This window comes from Somniosus microcephalus, chromosome 3, assembly GCF_052327205.1.
Source record: "Somniosus microcephalus isolate GS21.2 chromosome 3, FLI_Smic_1.0, whole genome shotgun sequence".
In the NCBI taxonomy this organism is placed as follows: domain Eukaryota; kingdom Metazoa; phylum Chordata; class Chondrichthyes; order Squaliformes; family Somniosidae; genus Somniosus; species Somniosus microcephalus.
In genome coordinates, this window is record NC_140989.1 from 22,726,192 (window position 1) to 22,752,702 (window position 26,511).

Here is a 26,511-nt window from a genome sequence, read left to right on the forward strand (position 1 = left end):
GATTGATATTTGTAGCGCGTGACATTTTCAGACATTCCCACAACACGTGTCTCGGGAGGGAAGCAGACTTGCAATGCGTCTTCATTGCACCCAAAACTGGGACCCTTCCTGAGAGGCAGGAAGTGTGGTGGGTAGTGTAGGTTCTATACAGAATACTGCTTGTGGTCATTTTCTTCCTTCCACTATCTTAGAGTATCTGGACAAGAGGCGCTACATTCTAGAATCCTCCTGGCAAGGGTCCAGCTAATTGTAGGAACTCCATTGGAACTGGAGACTAGTTAGTGTAATGCTGAAATTCAAAATCTTAATCAGAGATGTTAGGAGGTAGTCATTTCATAGTAAAAATATTTGGGCATTTTATGACTGCCCAGTGAAGCAAATAGGTCGGGTCCAGTGGATGTAAATGACTTGACTTGACTTGAAAAGCAAAGTTCCACATGGGAGGCTTTTATAGATTAAATTTTATGGAATTTATGGCCAATTAGCTAGTTAGATTAAAAATCAGCTTGCCATAGAAGCCCAAAGTATAATGGCCACTGCCCGGTCTGAATAGCAGTGAGGAGTGGAGCTCTGTTCTGGGCCCTCTGCTGGTCACACTTCTCAAATAGTGTGGAGTTAGATACTTCCAATATTAGTAACACTTGCTGATGACCCACACTACGTGGGCCGGTGACCAACGTAAGGGAAGTTGATGGCATTAAAGGCAATCTGGACAAATTAAGTGAATGGCCTTTCTCTTCTCATCCCTCACCCCACCCCTTACAACATAATTAACGTGATAAGCTGAAAGAAACAGAAGAATTTTTAGGCAGGGGAAAACAAAAAGGGCCTGCCTGATTTTGATTGATCTCAACCCCATCTGTTTGTCTTCTCGCTATATCCTCAATCCCAGTTTAGAAACGTTATCTAGTTGCCTTTTAAATCAGTTCATAATAGTGGCTTCCAGGACCTTAAGTGGTAACACATTCCCACTATATTACTATTTGTAAGTTCTGCGTTATTTTCCTTCTTGCCCCTAACTACTTTATTTTTAACTTCTTGGGGTGAAATTGGTCTATGGCCGTAGCACGAAAGGGCTCCTTGTGAATCGACAGCCTTCTTTACACCGCTGTAGCTTTTCTGTTCCATTGACGGGCTGCCAGTTCACTGAGCCTGGTTTGCGCTCCTGGCATAGACCAGTTTCACCTTCCCTTCATTTGTTTGGAAATGAAGCACTGGAATTGGCAAGACCTGTACGTGTAATATTCCTATATGTTGTCCAAGTATCCTGCCGAGGTGGGGAAATGGAACGGGCATGATCCCTTTCAGCCTGGCAAATGGCAACTGTGTTCTCCCTGTTGTTCCTTCACACCTACTGAAAGGATACAGGAGAGAGCAACCACAATGATGAGGGAATGGAGGGATTGGATCATGAGTGATTTGTATTAATTGGGCATGTTCTCACTCGGAGAAGGTTCAGAGGTGATATGGTTGCTATTTTTAGGATTCTACAGGGACTAGATAATGTAGACTATGACGAGCTGCTTCAGCTTGCCCAGAAGAGTAGAACCAGAGGACACGGGCTCCACTTGAAGGGGGGTAAATTCAGAACTAATCTGTGGAAACAATATTTCAGAGAGCGAATGCTCAATCTATGGATAAGGCTCCCCAGGGAGATGGTAGAGGGAGTTGCTATTGATTCATTCAAATGCAAATTAGATTTCTTTTGAGAAAATGACATTTTGGGATGCAGAATACGTGACGTGGTAGGTGTAGCATGCTTGGCAGAAACGGGTGACTTAGAATCATAGAATGGTTACAGCAAGGAAGAAGTCATTCGGCCCGTCGAGCCTGTGCCGGCTCTCTGCGAGAGCACTTCATTTAGTCCCACTCCCCTGCCCTTTCCCCGTAGCCCTGCAAATGTTTTTCCTTCAGGTACTTATCGAACTCCCTTTTGAAAGCCGTGATTGAGTCAGCCTCCACCACCCTTTCAGGCAGTGAATTCCAGATCATAACCACTCGCTGAGTAAAAAAGTTTTTCCTCATGTCGCCTTTGGTTCTTCTGCCAATCTTAAATCTGTGTCCTCTGGTTCTCGACCCTTTTGCCAATGGGAACAGTTTCTCTTTATCTACTCTGTCCAGACCCCTCATGATTTTGAACACCTCTATCAAATCTCCTCTCAATCTTCTCTGCTCTAAGGAGAACAACCCCAGCTTCTCCAGTCTATCCACGTAACTGAAGTTCCTCATTCCTGGAATAATTTTCGTAAATCTTTTCTGCACCCTCTCTAAGCCCTCCACATCCTTCCTAAAGTGCGGTGCCCAGAATTGGACACAATGCTCCAGTTGAGGCCGAACCAGGTTTTTATAAAGGTTCATCATAACTTCCACGCTTTTGTACTCTATACCTCTATTCATGAAGCCCAGGATCCCGTAAGCTTTTTTAACTGCTTTCTCAACCTGCCCTGCCACCTTCAATGATTTGTACACATACACCCCTTTAGGATTGTACCCTTTAGTTTATATTTCCTCTCTTCATTCTTTCTACCAAAATGTATCACTTTGCACTTTTCTGCATTAAATTTCATCTGCCACGTGTCCACCCATTCCACCAGCCTGTGTATGTCCTCTTGCAGTCTTATCACTCTCCTCCTCACTGTTCACTATACTTCCAAGTTTTGTCATCTGCAAATTTTGAAATTGTGCCCTGTACACCCACATCCAAGTCATTAATATAGATCAAGAAAAGCAGTGGTCCTAGAGCCGACCCCTGGGGAACACCACTGTATACCTTCCTCCAATCCGTAAAACAACCGTTCACCACTACTCGTGTTTCCTGTCACTTAGCCAATTTCGTATCCATCCCTTTTATTCCATGGGCTTCAACTTTGCTGGCGAGCCTATTATGTGGCACTTTGTCGAACGCCTTTTGGAAACCCATGTACACCACGTCAACCGCATTGCCCTCATCAACCCTCTCTGTTACCTCATCAAAAAACTCGATCAAGTTGGTTAAACACGATTTGCCGTTAACAAACCCGTGCTGACTTTCCTTAATTAATCCACACTTGTCAAAGTGACTGTTAATTTTGTCCTTGATTATTGTTTCTAAAAGCTTCCCCACTCCCGAGGTTAAGCTGACTGGCCTGTAGTTGCTGGGTTTAACTTTACACCCTTTTTTGAACAAGGGTGTAACATTTGCAATTCTCCAGTCCTCTGGCACTACCCCCGTTTCTAAGGAGGATTGGAAGATTCTGGCCAGGACCTCTGCGATTTCTTCTTTCACTTTCCTTTGGTCCCCAATGCTCTCCACCACTGGGGTTTTCCAGACTGGGTCAGTTGTAGACTAATTGATTGTTATGAATAGTCAATAACTCCATTATCATTGTGTTAAGCGACTACCAGAATGATGGAAGGCAAACTAGATGGACCATGGTCTTTTTTCATCTAGCAATTCCTATGTTCCTTGTATCCTTAAGCTATTAAGGGATATGGGCCAAAGGCGGGTATATGGAGTTAGGTCGCAGATCAGCCATGATCTCATTGAATAGCAGAACAGGCTCAAGGGGCTAAATGGCCTCCTTCTGTTCCCAAGTTCCTATTTGTGTATTTAAAGGTTAGACTGACTTTTCACCTCTGGCATGTGGGTTTAAATCCAGCCCATACTGATGGAATGATGTCTGCTTGTGAGCGCCCTGCATGAAATGTTTGGGCAGCCTTATTCCAGTTTCTAGAGAGAGTCTTCACAGTGCATAATTGTTCCTAATTCAGCACTAATTACACTCCGTGGGATGGATGGTGTGGGAAATGGAAAAACATCACAGTGGAGCAGTAGGGGGTGTTTTTACGAGATTGGTGTGGGAGGTTCTCGAGTGCCCCAAGTGGAAAAGTCTCATTCCCCCATGAACTAAAACACAAGGTTTGTAACAAATACTTGAAAAATGTTGAATTTGTCAGTGTTTGCTTTGTGATTCAGGGAGCTGTCAGACTTTGACAAAGATGGCGCATTGACATTGGATGAGTTTTGTGCAGCTTTCCACCTAGTAGTGGCCAGAAAAAATGGCTATGATTTGCCAGAAAAGTTACCGGAAAGTTTGATGCCAAAGTTGATCGATCTGGATGATTCAGGAGGTAAGTAGCACTTGATTTCCTGTCGAAATAGGGCTATAGAAAATTGCAATTGGGGTGTCGAAATGTTTGGTTTCCGTAAGGAGGTTTTCTGGCTGCTGTTTGTAACCCAATGTGTTCAGCTTCTAGAGTTCAATTTCTGTTCCGCCTGGTTCACGTGATTTTAAAATGCGATGTATTTCGGCCTGTGTTTGTCATTGGAGATTGGCATGCAGTGTTCCCCTGAGGATAAACTGGACTGCCTAATGGTTTGCCCGTTTTTGAGTGCAATGGCTCACCAACCTAGTCTTAGCCTGAGTGCCATCAGGCAACTGTGAATTCTGCCGCCTAACTCTGGATTTGCACTTGGCTGAAACTGCTAATGTATTTCAGATGTAGCTTCTTTTTCTCAAGTCATATTTGTCGGGCAGTCGGTCGGTTGAAGTTCTGCCTTCTGGCCTTGGATATTGCATACCTGTTACAAAGTCTTCACCATTGCATTTTCAAATAGGAGGGTATGCATCAGGGAATGGTGGCTTGTGGAAAATTAGCTGAGTTGCTTCATTAGTGGTAACTGCACAAATGATGCGTTTTGAGCAAGGCATGTTCTCCTTGTACAAGCACACAGCAGAGCTACATGCACATTGTTGGTGTGTTTAGTTTTCACATTTGTGGGTCACTTTAGATGGACACGTCAGACCATATGGTACTATTTGAAGAAGATCAAGGCGTTCGCCCCACGTTGTGACCAACACTGCTCCCTCAACCAGCGCCACCCGAGAACGGATTAACTGATCACTCCTTTCAGTGCATTTTGTGGGCTCTTGCTATGCACAATGGCTGCCACATTTCCCCTACAAACAGTTAACTGCACAAAATAATTAGGTCCGAGGCTCTTTTGGGATGTTTCTGGGAGACGTGTTACGGTGCTATGTAAATGTAAATCCTCTTTACTGATTAATGCACCTTTTCCACGACATCTTAAAGCGCTTCACAACCAATAAATTACTTTTGACGTGCGGTGGTTATATAGGCAAACACAGTAGCCAGTTGCGCACAGCAAGCTTCCCAAGCCAATGAATGAATGACCGGATAATCTGTTTTTAGATTGTGTTGGTTGAGGGAGAATATGAGTTACGAAACAATGGAACTCTGCTATTCAAATAGTGGAATGGGATCTTGTATGTCCACCTGAAAAAGTAGACTGGCCTCAGTTTAACTTCTCATCCAAAAGGCCAACAATGCAGCACCCTTGGTACTGCACTTGACTGTCAGCCTGTGCTGAAGTCCTGGAGTGCAATTTGAGCCCACAACCTTCTGGTTACTAACTGAGCCAAGCACGTGGTTCCAGGAGCTTGCCCTCTTACAAAAGGCTCAGAAGGAGGAACCATGGCTCATTGCTAACCTCGGGTCCACGTATGGAAGTGCAGCTGGAAAACAATCCGGAATGGAACCCCTCGTGTATGTGATGATTTCCTGCGTTCGTACAGGTTAGGATATTTTTTAATGTTAATGGCAAGTGTCAGTACTGTAGTAGAGGACTAGTGCAATCTGGAGACTGTTGAGTGCTGGGTTGAGTCCATGATTTTCTCTTTCAATGCGAGTTCCTAATCTTGGTTGTGCTGTTGTGGAGAGGGGCAGAGTGGAGTTTAGCCATCTGAAAAGGGAAGAAGGAGTAACTACCCTAGACAGTCCATTTCAGAGCAGCTGTGGCCTGGTCACTGGTCATCTGCCCGCTCCCTAAATTTTTGCTGCAGGAAGAATCATTGAGTGAAACCTTCTTTAGAAGAAGAAGCCTCTTTAAGCCTCAAATTTTGATGTTGCTCATTTGCTCCATGCCTACTTTTAGCTTGTTTAAAGATATGAGTGCTGTACAGTTCGCATTAACCCACCTTCTGTTTTAGAAGTTGCTGACCAGGGTTCTGAAACTGGCTTCTCGACCTCACCCACAGAAGTGCCCCCGAGCAAATCGCCGTCGATGCCCTCGCTAAACCAGACGTGGCCAGAACTGAACCAGGGCAGTGAGGTTAGCAACTGGTTTCTATTGTATTCCATAGATATACAAATTACAGAGGGCATCTTGTTTAATTACCTCATTGCTTGCTGAATACAGTGTCAGCTGTAATTAGAACAGGTAGAAGGTGAACTGCATGGGCCAGTGTCTTACCCAAAAATAAAGCACAAATGCATGTAGAGCATAAGTCTGACAGTTCTGTTTATTTTCCAATGGTCCATGTTGCCGTTTGTTTTCTTAAGCTGTCACCTCATGCATTGCTGTTTGAGTGTTTAGTAAATTTTATTTTTTAATTAAAGTAGTGCTGTCCTTTTAAAGCTATTTGGCATGCGACATTGCAGAAATCCATTCCAGGTGCAGACCACATAGCCACACCCTGCCCTGTGCATTCACTGGTTTATAGGTTATATATATACGTGGTGTAAAATACAATTTTTGTTTTACATTAGTTAGTTTTGTTTCATGTGCTCCTGTTATTCCCCCCTCCCCCTCACACTCTCTTCCTCTCCTGAAGGTAGTGACTTCCAGTTTCAAGACTGGGCACAACACTGCTAACTTGTACAAATGACCATTCTTGTGCGAGCTTAGTCAGTGAGTACAGAGGGCTGTTTGACTGTTGGGAGCATCGCAGTTCAGTCTAATCCTAGGATCCACTGGTGGAACTCCAGCCGGAAAATCATCAGGAGTGGACCCCCCTATTGGATATATGATTTCCTTTTGTGTGTTCCTCCCTTTCTTGGCCTGGGAGTAATGAGGCTGGCTGTAGCGTCCACCCAACCCCATTTAAAAAAAGACTGTAGCCCTGGCAAAGTTGTCTAAACCAGCATGGAGCAGGGATTGGATCTGGTGCCTTTCTATTCTGTATAGTACTCTGTCACTAAGTGCACGCACTGCATCGATGGAAAGACATGCTAAACTTCCAGCTCTTCGCGCACACACACACACACGCCACAAATCTAGGGTGATTCGTGGGAAAGGTCATTTATGACAAGAGGGTGTTGAACTTGGGAGTTTAAAAAGTGATTGAGCTAAGTGGCCTTTTGTGCCCTATATTCTTGGCTTAAAAAGGACAAACCTATTCTCTATCTCCCTCACTTACTCCCTCACTCACTCACTCGCCTTTTGTGCCCTATATTCTTGGCTTAAAAAGGACAAACCTATTCTCTATCTCCCTCACTTACTCCCTCACTCACTCACTCGCCTTTTGTGCCCTATATTCTTGGCTTAAAAAGGACAAACCTATTCTCTATCTCCCTCACTTACTCCCTCACTCACTCACTCACTCACTCGCCTTTTGTGCCCTATATTCTTGGCTTAAAAAGGACAAACCTATTCTCTACCTCACTCCCTCACTCACTCCCACACCTCACTCACTCTCTTGCCTTTTGTGCCCTATATTCTTGGCTTAAAAAGGACAAACCTATTCTCTATCTCCCTCACTTGCACTCACCATCCTCACAAATAAAATTCAACACGTTTAACACGGGTGGTGGGGACGTTTGGGGAACATCTGGACCAGTTGGTAATACATTGAAATACTGGGCATATAAAAGTACGCACTGAATTCAAAAGTTGTTAAATGTGTTTGGATCGTGCATGTTAAAAGTAAATGAATGTAAATACCAAAATTGTCCTTTTACTTAATCATCAGGACAGCTTAAGTTATTAGTTACCTTATTGGGATGTTTGGGGGAGATTAAAAGGAGATGGGGATTCTTGCTCAGGTAAAATATAATCTTTTTTTCCTCTTTGTTGTTTCTTGTCTAGGAGTGTCCATTGGTCAAGCCTTCCACTGATATTTAGAGCAGGGCCACTCTAGATATCAAATAAAAGATTACTTTTACCCAGGCAGGCTTGATGTTTTTTAAATGGAGTCTTTGGTCAGCGGAGAGTAGTCTGCCCGTAGGGGAGCAGCCAGATTTCAGTGATCGTTGAGGCTGATTTGTAAAAAGCTTTCATTTCTGCGATTTAACTTTTATCTATATTCACTCTGGCACCCCAATCATTTTTTATTTACATTCTCTACTTAGTAACTTAGTTTCCAAATCCCTCCATGACTTCCCTATGTCTGTAACCTCCTCCCCTTCCGAGATCTCTGCGCTCCTCCAATTCTGGCCTCTTGAGCATCCCTGATTTGAATCGCTCCACCATTGGCGGCCGTGCCTTCAGCTGCCTAGGCCCTAAACTTTGGAATTCCCTCCCTAAACTTCTCTTTCCTCCTTTTAAGACGCTCCTTAAAATCTACCTCTTGGACCAAGCACCTGTCCTAATATCTCCTTGTGTGGCTCGGTGTCAGACTTTGTTTGAGAACGCTCCTGTGAAGCGCCCTGGGATGTTTTACGATGCAAGTTGTTGTAGTAGATTAGAAGGTTCACCAAGCCGCAGATTTGGGAATCGGGATGTGGGGGCCGAGGCAGGCAGCGAACTCCTGGAGCATGAGGCTCAGGATATTTTAATTCCCAGGTCTCATTGACCTTTCCCGCACTGACTCCCAACCAAAGCTGACGGGAATGATGTCGCTGTCCACCGGGAGTCAACCTTTGTGCTGGTGGGGGGCACGGGGAGAGTCGGGACGCTGCCAGGGACCCACGGGAACGAAGCCCTGGCACGGTGAGTAAGGGGGTGGGGAGAATCGGGACAGTCTGCGAGCATGGAGGGGGGTTGCGGGTGGCATGCCCAGGAGACCAAGGAATTCTTCTGGGGCCAGGAGCAGCACGTCTGGCCTACAAGGAACCTATAAAAACAATTTTAAAAGGTTAAACTTACCTGGACCTCCTGTGGCCAGAATCTTGGCTGCTGGAAGCTTTCGCTAGTGGGATTGAGACTGTACGGCCCTTAGTCAGGCCCGTGGTTAAAATTGCGGGTGCTACTCGACGTCATCGGGACACGGCTTTGCCATTTAATATAGGCCCTGCACTCCTTTGCGGGGCGGGGAGGCAGACTACCCGTGCCTGAGTACAGGCTTGTTAAAATGGTGGGGGGGCAGGAACGCAAGGTGAACCCCCATCCGCCAACCGCTATCTTAACCTCCTGCCCTCACCGTTCCAGCCGGGCAGTGGAGGTGTTAAAATATTTTTTTCGTTTCACCGTTCCTGCAAAGTCAGTATGGTGTTATGGCTGTGTACAGGTATGACAGAATAACAAGGTGTGAGCTTTTGTCTTTAGTTCCCACACACTTACTTACTTCTCCATGGCTGGTTTAAAGAAAAAAAGCACTAACAGCCTTTAAGCAGTTCGTTTGCTGACTTGGCCATGAATTGACGAAGAAAGGTTAGGGCAGGAAAATGTTCAATGTTTAGAAAAATGTCAGTGCCACTCTTCATTAAATTTCTTTCTATCTCCCACCCCCTCCCTTCCCAACCTCATGCTCTGCTCACCAGACTTTATAGGAATTAAAATTAGCAAGAAGGCTAAATCATGTCATAATTGGATTTTGTTATCTTTAAAAGTTTTCTGTGCAACTGGAAACGAAATGGTTAATTGTTCTTGTCCAATCTCCTTGGGGACACACGTCATTTGCACTGAGCAGCGTCCCATATTCACTGTAGGTGTCGACTGCATCACTGGCTCATATCTAACTAGTCATGGGCAATCTAAATAACAGCACATTCAGACAACACTGGCAAGTCAGTGTGATCTAAGACTATTGTCGTCATCATCAGACTAGACTTGGTTTTTAAACTGTTGCAAGGACAGTTTTAATGGGAAAATAAATGTGATTTTGTATTCTACTTGAGATGGTACCTCTTTCTGCTAGCCTTAATCAGATGCATTCAAATGGTGCCAGAGGGATAGCCTGTAGAGCACGCTATTATCAGCCTTTACAATACTGCCTGTAATTCCACTGGGGCAGCTCCATATCCTACAATGGGTGTTGGAGGTTGGATATAGCGTCCTGGGCTTGTGGCCAAGGCTGTACAAATCATCCCTCGTCTGAAGGCAAGCCTTGTTTTGACTCTTCACCTCCATTGCCTGCTCGCACGGTGAATCTCATCTGAACCATTATTTGGGCAGAAGTCTGGGAGAGGGAGGGAATATGCTTCACCGCTTGCAGCTGGGTCAAGAGCAGCATCCAAGGTGCTCTGTTCACAAGTTATGTGAAAGGAAGCTTGTAATGGAATTGTGCTTTTGAATACAACAGAGGAGTGTAAATCAAATGGGGAGTCACATCCGTATCCGTATCCATGTCCTGACTCTGGTCTGGATGTCTGTGAAGAGATAGCCCTCCCTCAAAAAAAAAAACACGTCTACCATATTTTATCCATGGTTGCCTCTCATTGTGACAGTTCACATTACTACAGTTCCCACTCCCAGGAAGGTGCTAGATAGCTTATTTCATATGAATTGTAAACTGGTTGCAGCATCATCCATACTTGCATTCATAAGCAGACCAATTATAGTATCTTAAATGGGAAGGTGGAATTGTCTATGTTCAAGATGTTGCCCCTGGACTTTGTTTTTGTTAAAGCCTTTAGGGTGTTTACAAGCTTTTTTAGTTGGATATGTGTACCCCTAAATGTGCAGGTTAGTCAGTGCTAGGCGATAGTTTTTTTTTCCTATTTTGTAATCAGTAATAGCATGAATCACATCTCTGGCCAAATGCAGGCAGAGATTTAACTGCACTTTGCTAAAAATTCAGCTTAATTATGGTTCACCTCCGTACTGCATAATTTGGCCATTCTTTCGCACCCATGCTGTTCTTGTGGTTTTTCCAAAGTGACTGGAGCAGGTTGGAGGGTAGTCTTTCGTTGGACTTGTGTTCATTGGGGAAGGAGTTTAGATTGTCCAAAGTCATGTGACACCCTTGACAGCCATGGAGAAAGGCTGGGCAGTATAGTTGGGGCTGGGTGAACCCAGCCCTATACCTTAGTGTGACAGGCAAGTGGAAATCCAAACAGTTAATGGGCAAGTTTAGTTTTGTTTATCTGATAAAATAGTCCAGGATGCAGAATTTAATTCTATAATGGGATAGTTCGATTGCAAATGTTACCCACTACAGGTTATGGTTTTTCTGGGTATAAATATGACAGAATAGTGTTCGACCCATCCAGCAAATTCAGTTCACATTGTGATAGGAAGGGCCTGCAAGGGAGAAAGCATGTTAGGGCTGTCATGAATTAAATCAGCTATTCCACTTCAATACGTCCTCCATTTCCCTCTCGTCCTCCCAAGCGTTCTAACTTGGTATTTTAATAAGCAGTGTTAAATTTGTACGTAACAGCTTGGCTAGAAATCGAAATGATGCTGAATAAATGGTTAACAACCGCTGGCCTCCTTGCTAAAAAAAAAAAATCCATAGTCTACAAAATGACATGCTTCAGTGTATAAAAGTTTTTCACAATTTATAAATGAAATCATGCAGGTTAAAGTGTAGAACTAATATTGTGACTTTTAAGGTGTGTTGCAAAAGTGACGCAAAGTTTTGGGTCCTCATAGAATGGGAAGGTGAAGGAGGACACTTAAAGGCTTCTGGCCTGTAAACCGACATGCCCCTGAATCTTCATCTCGACTGTCTGGCATTGCTGTGTGGAAAATCAGGAGCTCCAGCACTGTGAAGGGAGACTAAAGCACCATCTGGTGTATACCTAGCAGCTTGTTTCAGAACAGCGTTCACAGAGAGCTCAGAATAAGACACCTGCTCTGTTCTCTGCTGTGTGGCAGCAAAGAGATTCAAGAGGATAAAAGCAGATTATAGATGTTATCGGGTTTTTTTTAAACTTCGCATATGGAGCACCCCCTCCACTCCGTTACCTGAATAAATTGAAACTTACTTTTCATGATCAGAGGGGCCACTCCAACAGGAATATTCCATTGGGTCGACATTTGTTCAACCTCCAGTTGACTTTTTATTTGGTCACGCCCCCAGCAGCTTCATGGCGGGGGGGAGGGAGGGTGGTGTCTGCATTCTTTGTGTCCCTCAAACTGACACTTGAACATCCGTACTAGCATTCAAGACTCGAGCTGTCGATTCTCATTTGAACTTCAGGATTACCATTCTGGTGTGAGAAACATAGAAACATAGAAGATAGGAGCAGGAGTAGGCCATTCGGCCCCTCGAGCCTGCTCCGCCATTCAATGCGATCATGGCTGATCATCCAAATTCAGTACCCGGTCCCTGCTTTCTCCCCATACCCCTTGATCCCTTTAGCCTTAAGAAATATATCCAACTCCTTCTTGAATATATTTAATGAGAAGAATGCAGATCCCTGCTGCTCTCGATCACACGCAACCAGAGAAGGGCCCAGATGTGTCGGACTGAGCCTTTCCTCACCTGACGAAGCTGTGGGGTTCTATGAAGCTGCTGGGGACTTGTGGGGGGGGCGGGGGCATCTGTCTTGAGGCAGGATGGAGAAATGATTTACACAGAAAGGACTTTTGTTTTATTTTTTCCTTCTCCCACCCCATTCCCCTTCAGTTCAGTGAATCGCACGATTGATTTGTGTTTTTTTTTTAATTGAATATAAGCTGGCAAGCAGGAGGGTTACCACCTCATTAAGCAGTTAAAAGCATATGTGCATCTCTTGTTGTGAATTTAAAGTGCTTGACTTGAAACTTCTCCTTTTTACTTCTCTGCAAAAATTACCTTTTATAAAAGCTTTGAGATGTGTGACTTTCTCATTCTGATTGGTCTCTACTCTGTCTGTCCAGCAGTGGGAGACTTTTAGTGAACGCTCTTCAAGCTCGCAAACTCTGACCCAGTTTGATTCTAACATTGCACCAGCTGATCCTGTAAGTGAATCACGTAGTGGGCTTTCTGATGTTATGCTTTTTGTTTTATTAACCCTGAACTTTAAAAAAAATAACTTACTGGTTTTGCATGTGCTCGAGTTGGAAGTTCAGCGTATGTACATACTAATCAACTCTGTTCGAAGGAACTGGTGATATCAATACATTAAGATCTTGTTTGCTTCTTTCTGTGCTACGTCCAAATCATCAGCATGTGCTTACAAGTGTAGTTCTGTCTCTAATTCTAAAGCCTACTATAATGAAATGGCCTTCCTTTTGTTGTAACTGGCTTATCAATTGCAAGTGTATGAAACCTGCACAATAATCCACTTACCTTGCATAGGGGGCTGAATTCTGTATAAAGATTGGGAAATTCCTATGTTGCTTTCTGCCCTCCAGCCCAGTTTCTTTCTCTCTCTCTTCTCTTTTTTTCTCTCCTTTTTCTCTCTTTTTTTCCCCCTCTCTCTTTCTCTTTCTCTTTCTCTTTCTCTCTCTTTCTTTCTCTCTCTCTCTCTCTCTCTCACTCTCACTCTCTCTCTCTCTCTCTCTCTCTCTCCCCCTCTTTCCCCCCCCCCCCAGCCCAGGTTATGGTGCTGGCAGCCCCTCAGTGTCTCGCCCATTTCGCCATCATTCATAAATAAAAACACACAATGCTGGAAACACTCGGCAGGTCGGGCAGCATCTGTGGAGAGAGAAACAGTTAACGTTTCAGGTCGATGGCCCTTTCACAGAACAGGTTGTAAGCAAGTACGGGGGGGGGAGGAAAGAACAAAAGGGAAGGCCTGTGATAGGGTGGAAGGCAGGAGAGATTAAATAACTAAAGCTATGATTGTACAAAGCAATAGGAGATGGTAATGGGACAGGTAAAGAAACAAAAGATGGGTCTAGAGGAGGTGTAAATGGGAACAGCAGAATCATCAGCTGGCGTCTGAAAGAGTGGGGGTAGAGGTTATGATCTGAAATTGTTGAACTATATGTTGAGTCCAGAAGGTTGTAAAGTGCGTAATCGAAAGCTGAGGTGCTGTTCCTGGAGCTTGCGTTGTGCTTCGATCGAACAGTGCAAGAGGCCGAGGTCCAAGTGGGAGTGGAGCGGAGTGACAGGCGACTGGAAGCTCGGGGGTCATGTTTGCGGACTGAACGGAGGTGTTCCGCAAAGCGGTCACCCGATCTGTGTTTGGTCTCCCCAGTCTAGAGGAATGTAGCCATCATTCATGTGAGTGTAGACTGAGAGAGCAGCCAACCCTAGTCCTGTCTATGTGGTATCCAAATATGAACTAACCAGCCAGGGTCCCTGGGCTGCAATCAGGATTGGGAGCACTGACTGAAGTCTCATCTTCTCTTCCCAGGCCAACTGTTGCACCCCATTGCTGAGCTGGTACAGATCACACCACCACATAGTACTAATCTAGAGCCGCCTTTTGTCTCCACTAGTCCTGTCACCATCTCGTCTCGTTTTGAATACCTCTTCATGTCTCTTCACTTCTCTTTTGTTCTCTCCCAGCCTGGCCTTTTAATCTATTTCATTTCCTGTGCTTTTCCAGTCTTGGCAAAGGGTTTGCCCCAAAACGTTGACTCTATTTTCTCTCCACGGATGTTGCCTGGCCTACTGAGTTTTTCCAGCATTTTCTGTTGTTATACCATATAGTACTAAGCCATTGGGACAGCCCGAAACTTGTGTTGTTATTTCTATGGGAACCTTAGTGATCAGTCAATATTGCTCAACTACCTTGCCTCAGACTGTAATTTTATTTTGCACTGAGGGTATGTTCCTGGGATGTGAGGGCTGTCTTATGAGGCGAGATTGAGTAGGTTGGGCCTATACTCTCGAGTTTAGAAGCACGAGAGGTGATCTCATTGAAAAACACAAGATTCTGAGAGGGGATTGACAGGGTCGATGCTGAGAGGTTGTTTCCCCTGGCTGGAGAGTCTAGAACTAGGGGGCATAGTCTCAGGGTAAGGGGTCGGCCATTTAGGACTGAGGTGAGGAGAAATTTCTTCACTCGGAGGGTTGTGAATCTTTGGAATTCACTACCCCAGTGGGCTGTGGATGCTCAGTCGTTGAGTATATCCAAGGCTGAGATAGAGAGATTTTTGGACTCTAGGGGAATCGAGGGATATGGAGATCGGGCGGAAAAGTGGAGTTGTGGTCGAAGACCAGCCATGATCTTATTGAATGGCGGAGCAGGCTCTGGGCCGTATAGCCTACTCCTACTAATTCTTATGTTCTTAGTTCGTATGATGTATACTGAGAAGAGTGTGTGAGGAGCAAACGTATTTAAAGCTTGTAATGTAGAGTAGCCCTGGTTTTTTTTTTTTGCAGTGCGGCAATGCAGAATTTGTCAGAATTGGTACTTGTGTGTTGAGTCTTTAAGCTGAAGTGAACTTAGTGCCAACCAGATTGCTAGCTGTTAGGTAAATGAGGATATTCAAGGTTCTTCAATTCACCGAGCCTCTCCAAATAGACTGCTAACCACCAGACTTGTTAATGTAGAAGTTGACCCAGTGACTTGTCATGTTAGAGCAATAGTGTGACCAGTGTGGCGCTCCACAGATTAGCAGGGTACAGTTCTGTGCTGGCACAGTATCAATTGCTGATTAACCAATTGCCCTCTCGCTATTAACACAATGGAAGAGGAAAGTCGGGGGAGAGGGGGAAGAACAATTACAAGTGCAGTTGAATGAAATAAAATCTGAGGTAGTATATTTTTGATGCAAGAATGACATGGAAATATAGTCAAAATAGAGGGAACGAGGAGGGTAGATGAGTCCAGTGGCAGAAGGGTGTAGAACAAAGGAGCATAGATACAAAATTAAATGAAGGGGGGGTTTTAGGACCAAGTGCAGGAGAACTGTTTTTATTTTAGAGTTGTGCGGCTGTGGAATGCACTGCCGGAGTTGGTGATTGAAGCAGAAACCGTGGTAATATTTGAGGAGAGGTTAGATAGATGGCTGAAGGAAAGGGGAACAAAGGCATATAGGAACAGTGAGCACGTGGGATTCGAACTACAGCTTGTGGAGGATAAACACTAACGCATACTTGGTTGGGACGAACGGCCTGTTTCTGTGTCGTAATTTATACTTTATAATAGAGGGTTTTTAGAGTCCGTGTACGTAAACCAGTCAAAGCTAGCTTGCCAGTGTAAAAGAGATCATAATGGCTATGTGGATGCTGGGCTTGATCACGAAAGTGTATAAAAGTAAAGAACTTACTGCAATTATGCAGAGTGCTGGTCAAACTCAGTTGGAATATTGTTCCACTTTTGCCCCCCATTGGGAAGGATATACAGGGCCTTGGAAATCCAGTAACAGTTCACCACATGACCCTTAGATTGAAGGAAGTTAGCTGTGATGAAATCGTGAGCAATGTTTAGTTATTCCATGGCAGCGAGGGTAAGGAATGATCTAATTCAGTTGTTCAGATAAATGAAAGGTATTTAAAGAGGTTAGACTGTCCTGTAGTTGAGGAATCCCATAAGGGGGCACAATCTTAGAATTAGAGTCAACCCAGTTAAAAGCAAATGTAAAAACTTCACACACACGGCTGTGAGAATGTCCAGTGCACTGTCCCAGGAGATCATAGATGTAGAATCAATTGAGGTGTTTAAAAGGGAGATAGATATGTAGTAAATAAAGGTATGGAAAAGTATAGACAAAGGACAGGAAATTGGGTCTAAAAATGATAGACCTGCTATGGCTAGCAACACGATGGAGCAGACTCGATTTGGTCAAGTGGCTTCCTAGGTATCTTTATAATCCTCCTAGTTTGATAATTAACATGCATATATGATGCACTTATTGCTGAATATAGTTAAGTTTCTGCTCCTTTTCTCTTCCCTTCACCTCCTTTCCAACCCCCCACAATGCCACTTACATTTGTAATTTGCTGTCTTATTTCAGTGTTAACCCTCTGCTGACTTAATGATGGAATAAGATTGTAGTTCTATTTTTGCATATATTACAGATTAAGGGTGTGAAATTTTTTTAACTAAATTAAAAGATAGGAGATGGGGAATGCGTCACTGTAATGTCTTCTGTTTACATATTTTGTTAACTCGCGTCGTACCCTTGTTTGGATGTGAAGTGCTGCTTAAGAACAAGTTGTGATTGTGTCGAGCTTTATATCTATCCACCTCCATTCCTGTCGGCAGTCGAACATGTGGCCTGTGCTGCAGTGTAGAGTCGTGTTCTAACCAGTGGGTTTCCATCTGTGATTTTCCAAGAGAGGCACAAGGCGATGGCTATATGCTTCGTTACAGCGAGGGGCCCAATGTATCTGTTCCCAAAGCTCACTTCTGCAGTCAATGGCCGGATGATGCTAAAGCTGGCGGAATTTGTTCGACTAACCTGGAAGACCCATTTCTTCCCCCCCCCCCCCCCCCCAGGACGCGGTATCTGCCGCTGGCCTTACGACCTCCTAAAAGGGTTGCAAGCAGGTTGCCTCCCTGATTGAAATGATGTCCTGACATACATGCCCTGGTCTTGCATTGTGGTGTCATTAATTGATAATGATGCAATTAGATCACATTTGTCACTCGTGTTTTGCGAACGCATTTTCCTTTTTGGCTGAAGTGAAATTGGAAAGTTAATTCCAGAGAGGCCCTTAAGACCCTTTGAGTTATTGTTGCATACCCTGCCAACCTAGGTACAGTGCAGCAGAGCCCTGTGGGCTTGTCTCCCTGTCCCATGTAGAGGAACCATGATCTTATCTGGGGAAGCGGAAGGAAATACTGGTTTTAAAGAAAAAACAGCTATACCGAGAGAATATCTCGTCTTCACTAACAAACAAATATCACAAACTACAAGGAAGGTTTATTTGAATTGTCAGAAGTGATTTCGGGCTAATATTGACTTCCTGTTCCTACGTATGATCGATTTTATAATCGCACTAGTTTAATAATGGCTGTTGTATGCACTGTTGCCATCCTTGTATGCTCTTTATAATTCAGGCAGTGGGAATATTATTAAATGGGTACTTTTTAAAATTATCTTTGTTCAAAAAGTGTGAATAGTCTGACTTAGTGAAATGCCTTTTGGAAATGCTAATGGTAACGTCTGTTTTTCTCCTCCTTCTCTCCCTACCCCTTTCCAAAAAATTAACTCGCAGGACACGGCTATCGTTCACCCTGTTCCAATCCGCATGACTCCAAGTAAAATTCACATGCAAGAGATGGAGCTGAAAAGAATTGGAAGTGGTAACGAAAATGGCTGCTCCCATGTCTGTCTGTCTAATTCAGCATTTATTTCTGTGCTGGCCATCGAAGTTTTAGTTGTGTTGCTATAATCTTCCTTAGTTCCAGAGAAAATGTAATTTTTTTTATATATTCATCTGTCCTAGCTTCTTAAAGAATGTCTTTTTTTTTAAAAATCAAACAAATGATTTGTCCGCACACTTTTTGCAACAGTTTATATAATGGGGAGACTCTTTCTCTCTGCTCAGGGGCATGAGGTAAAATTGCCTGTTCAGCCTTGGACTCGGGATGGGATGGGATGGGAGGGTGTATTGTGGTTCTTCAGTATCTCTTCCCTGGGGGTGCAGCCCATTTCCTGAATGAGGTGTGTGGATTGAATTCTGTTCTTTCCAACAAAAAAACCCGTGTGTTTAGTTTGTCTCCATGGTTACTGTTTGTCATCTTGAGCAGATTAGCTATAACTCTCTCTCTCGTATTTTAGTTGTGACTTGCAGAACTAATAAATGCTCTTCCAGGCATTGTCTGACCAGGCTTGAAGTTTGTAAATTGGGTGTGTTAGCCACATCCAGTTCCCCCTGGCTCAGTTGGTAAAGGCACACTGCCCAGTGTTTTATTAGGCCATACGCACTCGAGGGCGCCCCCCCCCCCCGGCTCCATTTCCTGAGCCGTGCTGAGTTGTGTGATCTCGGCTGGCTCAGCAAGGAGGCTTCCGTGTTCCTGGGCTTTGGGGGGGGGTAAAATTAGCCAGAGTTCCTGCCCCCCATCAGTGTCGTGAGGCACCTACTAAAAATTGTTCATATGTGGATATCTTGGGAACAGGATGAAGCTCAAATATGGTTCCCATCCAGGTTGAATAGAAGATTAGCATGTGTCTGGGTTCACGCCTGGAGAATGGCCATTTATTGGGAGAGCTGGCATTACTTTTCATATCCCAGTACGAGAATTTAGGAGGGAACATATTAACTCCTTGTCAGCTCGGAGCTGATTTGATTTCAAGCTTTTAATCCAGAGCTTTCAAGTAACTGGTTCATAAGCTTGAAATCCAAGCCTAGAAATGAGTTTGTGTACAATTTTCCTTCTGTTTAAAGTCTGATGGTCAAGTGGGGACTGTAAATAATTTGATTGCAACCTGTTCACCTCACCAGCAAACACAAAATCCAAGCTGGTTGGCTGTTGAGAGTGAGGATGCTGTGAAGGTTTTTAGTCTGCATTTATTTTTCTCCAACCACAACATGCAACACTATACCCTTTCCGAAAGGATTTGCAACCATGTTGCTCCCTGTCCTTGGTTGGGATGATTGATAATCACTGATGAAAGAAAAATAAAAGAAAGTCTTTCTTTAATTACTGATGGTGTCTTAAGTGTGGATAGACCTGATACTAAATTTATTTCCTGTGAAATTGCTAAAGAAAATCTGTACCCCTCAACCACTTAACAAATCTGTGCCTCCCGCTCACTCCAATTGCATAAGTAAATTATTTCCGCCCATGACACCTGCTCCTATTCCTCTTAACTTCATAGCCTGGTTACTGTTCCTCACCCACCTTTTGTCATCTGGAAGCTGTCTAGTCATGGGTGTTGTGTCCTCAAGCGCGTGTCTGGTGGGGCCAGGGCCGATGATGACGATGCTGGTCTGGGAGATGGCTGCAGGCTTGGGGAGGTTGAGGAGTGGGACCCTGGCAAGAGGCGTCATTGGGGAAGAGAGGCCAAAAGGTGAAGCACCGGGATTGATCTGTGGTCACCAAATGACCAAAATACATTCATGGCAATCGGCTTGCTGCCTGCAGGCACTCTGGATTTTCTTCAGTATAGCTCGATGCAGAGTGCATATTTCAGGCATGCAGTATTTTAATGAGAGCTTTTGTGCTATCATAGTGCCAGGAGAGTGGAGCACTTTCACTTTTGGTATCCATTGTCTGTATTAGGTGCCCACAGTTCAGTTATGGCAGGACTCCGATGTGGAATAACACTTCCACTACTCTGCTCCAACAATGTGCCTCGGAAGAATCACTCCAACATCTGTTCCATTCCCCACTTTCTCACTCCAGTCACCATTCTGACCACTTCAGTGAGGTTGTCAGTAGCGTTGTCGGTCTATGTTCACTTGGGACTGGATTGAATGTCTGAACCTCATTTTACTTCAGAACTTTGCAGCTGGCAGCAAGGGGAGATCTTCATTACATCATTCTGGGCTGGATTTCAGCCCAGGTCCCCGAGCCGAATGAACAGTTCACTGCTCCAGTGCTCCACCCAATCCCTGTGGTTTTGTTCTGGAGAAAATGCTAACACTGTGGTTCTATATCCCTTATGAATGCAGAAATAAAAGATGTCTTAGTTTGAATGCCTCATGACAGGTTCAATCCTAGGCTAAAAAAAATCAAACTTAATAGACTTGCCATTTTGTGGTGGTCTGTGCAATGGGCAAAGGACTGGCCACTATATTAAGTGCAGTATTTCAGACTGGAAAGAATTAATGACAGTGCCCAGTGTGGACTTTGCTTACATCAGGTGTCATTTTAAGGGGTGAATAGGAAACGTTTTAAAACAAGTGAGTTGGCAGAAATAACAACAGGCAACGCTGGAAAAACTCAGCAGGCCAGGCAGCATCGGTGGAGAGAGAAATAGAGTCAACGTTTCAGGTCGAAGACCTTTCGCCCAAACTGGGGGGAAAACAGGAAATGGAAAGCAAGTGGGGGCTGGGAAAAGGGGGAGGGGATGAAAGAACAAAAGGGAAGGTCAGTGATAGGATAGAAAGCAGGAGAGAGTAAGAGACATTGAGAGATATTCAAGGCAAGGGGAGGTGGAAATGGGACAGGTTAAGGAACAAAGGATGGCTCTAGATGGGGTGTGAATTGCGCTGGCAGAATGAAGCACAGCTGCCATGTGGGAGGGAAGAAAAAACCAAAAAGTGTGGATTAAAAAAAGAAAATATGTATGTATGTGATAGGGGCCGAGGTTATGATCTGAAATTGTTGAACTCGATAAGTGCCTAATCGGAAGATGAGGTGCTGTTCCTCGAGCTTACACTGAGCTTCCGTGGAACAATGCAAGAGGCCTTGGCAGACTTGTTCACGTTAATTGCTTCTGTTATATATTGAACCTTTGGCCTTGAAAATTCCCTTTTTAATACAATTCTGGATGGACGAGGCAACCCAGTGCAAAGCTGGCTATGGGAAGTGCTTCCTGGCTTTACTTGCACTGAGTCCCTGTGGTTCTTGATTGCCAGTTTCATTGAGGTTGTATTCGTATTACTGTATTTTACGTATCGTAAGTTTTGACACCAGAGACCTAATCAAGCGGCCAGATTTTCTCTCTGCTACTGTCAGCTTAATTTGCTCGAGGTGCATGAACTGTCCGTAATGACGCAGCGCTGTACAATATTTAAGGATTCATGGAATGCAAATGAACTTCATTTAATGAATTGGGGCAGAGAATTGTTGCATTTCTGAGCATGCCCACAAATATGCCGCCTGGGAAGTGATGACTGGACACTCATGCTACTGTTGAGAGAGTGCGTCTAAGGATCTGTTGTGCAACATACGGCAGCTTTAATGGAAATTGTGGACTAATTATGGGAGCGACTGATTAATTGTTTTCTTCATATTTTGAATTGTGCTTGATGAAATCCAAATGACTTGTATCATTGTTTTACAGAACGAACGCACCCAACTAGCCCTTTGCTTACAAACTCGCCTGAGCTTTCAGAAGAGACTAAACTAGCTACCACTGTGAAATTTGTTGCAGGAAACACTGTAGGTAAGGAAAATAAATGCTTTGCAGCACTTATTTTTTCCACCCCGTAGGCCACAGTGTGATTACTGTTGTATATTTTTTTTCAATACATCATGAGAACACTTTTTTTATATAAAGCTGTTTTTGGTTGATGACGGGAGCTTCAGTTGTGCATTGTCTCGTCCCATTGTGAGGTGGTCTCGGTAGCTGCGGAGACTTCCACTGGCTTGTCGGGGGTTATCAGTCGTGGCTCAGTGGGTCGCACTCTTGCCTCGGAGTCAGAAAATCATAACTTCAAGTCCCACTCCAGAGATTGAGCACATAAATCTAGGCTGACACTCCAGTGCAGTGCTGAATCACAGAAACCCCACAGTGCAGATAGAGGCCATTTCGGCCCATCGAGCCTGCACCGACACATATCCCACCCGATCCCCGTAACCCCTACACCAACACATATCCCACCCTATCCCCGTAACCCCACGTATTTAATCCCCCTAACACTAAGGGTCAATTTATCATAGCCAATCAACCTAACCCGCACATCTTTGGACTGTGGGAGGAAACCGGAGCACCCGGAGGAAACCCACGCAAACACGGGGAGAATGTGCAAACTCCACACAGACAGTCGCCCGAGGCCGGATTCGAACCCGGGTCCCTGGCGCTGTGAGGCAACAGTGCTAACCACTATGCCACCGTGCTGCTGAGGGAGTGCTGCACTGTCGGAGTTGCCGTCTTTCGGATGAGACGTTCAACCGAGGCCCGGTCTACTCTCTCAGGTGGACGTAAAAGATCCTATGGCACTATTTCAAAGAAGAGCAGGGGAGTTCTCCCTGGTGTCCTGGCCAATATTTATCCCTCAATTAACATCAGTGAAACAGGTTATCTGCTCATTATCACATTGCTGTTTGTGGGAGCTTGCTGTGTGCAAATTGGCTGCCGTATTTCCTACATTACAACAGTGACTACACTTCTAAAAGTACTTCATTGGCTGTAAAGTGCTTTGGGACGTCCTGAGCTCATGAAAGGTGCTATATAAATGCAAGTCTTTCTTTGGTCTCCTTACCTAAGAAAGGATATACAGGAAACTCTTTGGTATCCGGGACCGGCGTGTTGCCGGTTGATCAAAAATTCCGGATGACGGAGAGGGTTATCTACCGAGGCTATTTTTAACAAAGAAAAATTAAAAAATCAAGAAATGTGCAGTATACAGTAATTGGGTACTCACCTACAGAATGTTGTGTTAAATGGATGGTGGAAGATGCTTGATTAAGTACAGTACTGCCAGTTGAGGGTAATGCAATGCAACGACTACCAGCAGCGTGGGAGACACACAGTACCCCTGTAAAATGGCGAATCAGAAGAGACTCCCGGCAGCGCGGGAGAGTCAGACTCCTGTTATTGAGGTGTTCGGACTTCCGACCGCGCCAAGAAGCCAAGTAGTGGCAGTTTGGAGAACTACCCCCACTGACTAACTCGGCCACCGCGGGAGACTCGGACTCGGCAACATTGCCGGTTATTGAGGTGTTTTCAGAGTGAGGATTTTGCCGGTTAATAGAGAATTCCGGATATTTAGGTGCCGTTTAAACGAGAGTTTCCTGTACTTGCCATAGAGGGAGTGCCGCGAAGGTTCCCCAGACTGATTCCTGGGATGGCAGGACTGTCGTATGAGGAGAGATTGGGTTGACTAGGCCTGTATTCACTAGAGTTTAGAAGAATGAGAGGGGATCTCATTGAAACGTATAAAATTCTGACAGGGCTAGACAGACTGGATGCAGGGAGGATGTTTCCCCTGGCTGGGGGGTCTAGAACGAGGGGTCACAGTCTCAGGATACGGGGTAGGACATTTAGGACTGAGATGAGGAGAAATTTCTTCACTCATGAGAATGGTGAACCTGTGGAATTCTCTACCACAGACAACTGTGGAGGCCAAGTCACTGAATATATTTAAGAAGGAGATAGATAGATTTCTAGACACAAGGGGTATGGGGAGAGAGCGGGAATATGGTATTGAGATAGAGGATCAGCCATGATCACATTGAATGGCGGAGCAGGCTCGAAGGGCCGAATGGCCGACTCCTGTTTCTGTGGATGGTACTGGGTACCAGCTGAACCTGGTGGGGAATGGGTTATTGTGCAAGTGTGGACTTGCAAACAGGCAAGCTTTTATTTTGGTCAGCGAGGTGTCTGGCACGCATGGAAACCCCTCCCCCTGCTCAAGCGTTTTGTTTTGACTATATGGAATGAGCATTTTCCCACCAGGATGCAGCCCATTTAGCAAAGCCCAGATAACTTGGGTGGGGGCAGAAACTAAGGGCTGAGGCTGAGACATCCCCCCCCCTCCGCCAAAGTGTGCGCGGGCTACTACTGAAATTTAGCTGGTTAAAATCATGCAGCTTCCCAGCAGAAAGCACTGAGAAGTTTCCATCTGCTTGTATAGCCAGGGTCATCCCTACATTGGCGCACGGTTGGTCCCAATCGTCATAGCAACTGGTCTAACCCACCCCCTCCCCCCGCCCCTCCCAGTCCAGCAGTAAACTAGGCTGACAATGGACAGAGCCCTGGAGTATTGTGGGCCTGTACCGCTCACCTATACAATTGCCAAGTTAACTGCAGAGGATTGACAGTGTTCCAGTGCACGGAGACCCAGCTTGTACCCCCAACCAGGATGGTCACTCTTGTTGCATTGACTTGCATTAACCTACCGACCTTAACCAACTTGTTCTTTTTTTTCTCTCTCTCCTTCGCCCACCCACCATGTGCACAACTGTTATATATTCTCCGGAATTGGCGTGTGAAATGTTTTAAATATTTGGGTTTGCTCGAATTTATGCATTTTATTTGTTTGTTTTTTTTAATGTATTTGATTCAACATTTGATTCTTTTTCTCCCTCGGCAGACGGCTACAGCAGTTCAGATTCGTTTGTTTCAGAATCTGAGCAGATCGGAAACAGCGTAACTCGGCAACGGTAAGTGGAGGCCTCTCTGGGGAGTTTCTCAGATTGTGGCTGTATGGAGAAGAGTATATTATGATTAATGTGTCTTTCTGGAGAGTTTAAAAAAAATTAAAAAAAATGTAATGGACTTAATTCTGTGGAAACAGCACCCGATCACGAGGGTGGAAGCATACATTACTGTCTCAGACTTGTTTGTGCTCTTCCCAGTTCGCACTCAGGCACTTCCCCAGACAACACGCTCAAGACTGCTGCGCCGCCTCCACCTCCACCAAGACCCCAGCCTTCACATTCGAGATCTTCGTCCCTAGATATGAACCGAACCTTTTCTGCCAGCAGCACAGGTGGGGAACTTTATCTCGCAGATTTTCTTAGTCGGGTCATACAGGATATTTAATATGCTGTGTGGTGAGCACAGTCATTGGTGCAAAGGTGAAACGGTGCAGAAATTATGGTTTGAATTTTGGTTGTGGCAACTCTAGTGGCACACAAAAGGAATCGAGTGCCTGGTGTGAAGCGAGGACAGTTTGTGTAATTTGCGAGGCAGATGTGACATGCTTTTGAGACTATCCCAATGATCGTTTGTTTGTTTGGGTTTTTTTCCCCCCCATATTGCTGCTCTGAAGGACAACCACAAGCTGGAGTTGTCGCCTATCCCCCTGCGGTGCCTCCAAGACCACAGCCTACACAGGTAAATGGATTAATTGTGAAGGTGTAATGTTGGGTGTGTGATGTTCGCTGACCAGTCCTGAGAATCTCCTCGGCATACGCCGCAATGTAAAAAACTCAGGTAAAACCAGCGGAAATCAGTGTGACCAATCGAGGAAAGCGCCAGATTTACGCCATGTTCCTCCTGTTAGTCCTTCTCTTTATGCATGGAAATTAAAGTTTAATGTCTTCAAACCACCATTTATGCACATTAGACACAGCATGTTTAAGAAAATGCAGTCGTGCGAGTTTTTGAATTTTTTTTATTTTTTTTAAGTACAGATCATTCTGGTGCTATGACGTTTTATTCAAAGATGCAGAAAATACATTGTAGGTCTCAGAATTTTTTACGTGGTTTTTGACTTTTCGGCAAACTGCTGCGATTACGGCAATCGTGTGTGTCTGATTGATGGTCGTAAATTTAAATTGCTGTGCAGTGTTCCATTCGTGGTACAGGAAACTTTCTGGTATTCGGCACTGACGGGACTAAGTTGGTGCCATCCCATCAAAAGTGCCGTATAAACCAGCGCTAATGTTAAAACATACGGACCTTTTCAGCTCCGTGTGAATCAACAAACCCTGTTGCTTAGCAACAGCTTCAAAACAGTCGGCCGCAGCTTAAAAGCATCTCTAGCTAAGCAACAGCTTCAGCTAGACCTTGCAGAGCCTGACTGGGGAAAAAAAGCAACGAGAAGTAAAAAAAACTTATAGGAAATGGCTCCTGAATCTTGCCGGTAGATAGAGCTTTCCGGACATTTAACCTCCAGTTAAACAAAAGTTTCCTGTAATGTGAAAGGCATCTCTCTAATGCAATGCTGCCTGTCATCTAGGTCACTGTGCCTCCGTTACATCGCCCGGCGGAGGCTGATGGCCACGCAGCGCACAGCAGCACCTCGCCTCACCAGATGCCAGAGCAGCCCAACTTTGCTGATTTCCGTCAGTTTGAAGCATTTATATCGAAGAGTACAGAACAGCAAATAGATGACTCAGACAAGCATTCCGAAACCATTCAGGTGAACGTTGTTGGAGCTTGCTCACGTCACAGCAGTTGGGGCTGAAATGTTATTGGGTGTGATGAAGCCAGTATCTAATCAACTTTAAATA

The 26,511-nt window shown here is 44.7% G+C and overlaps 1 protein-coding gene across 9 annotated transcripts in view; it reads left to right on the forward strand.

Annotated features, from left to right (window-relative positions):
- Window positions 1-26,511, forward strand: part of reps1 (RALBP1 associated Eps domain containing 1) — an 80,104-nt gene that overhangs the window by 45,498 nt on the left and 8,095 nt on the right. For 6 of the 9 annotated variants that reach the window (XM_085979268.1, XM_085979260.1, XM_085979262.1 and 3 more), the window contains 9 exons: window positions 3,956-4,110; window positions 5,991-6,112; window positions 12,749-12,829; window positions 17,931-18,018; window positions 21,671-21,772; window positions 24,645-24,714; window positions 24,910-25,043; window positions 25,326-25,390; window positions 26,238-26,420. In XM_085979268.1, coding sequence (XP_085835394.1) covers window positions 3,956-4,110; window positions 5,991-6,112; window positions 12,749-12,829; window positions 17,931-18,018; window positions 21,671-21,772; window positions 24,645-24,714; window positions 24,910-25,043; window positions 25,326-25,390; window positions 26,238-26,420 — 1,000 coding nt within the window. The remainder of the gene's footprint in view (window positions 1-3,955; window positions 4,111-5,990; window positions 6,113-12,748; window positions 12,830-17,930; window positions 18,019-21,670; window positions 21,773-24,644; window positions 24,715-24,909; window positions 25,044-25,325; window positions 25,391-26,237; window positions 26,421-26,511) is intronic. The other 3 variants (XM_085979269.1, XM_085979264.1, XM_085979261.1) reach the window with 2 other exon arrangements.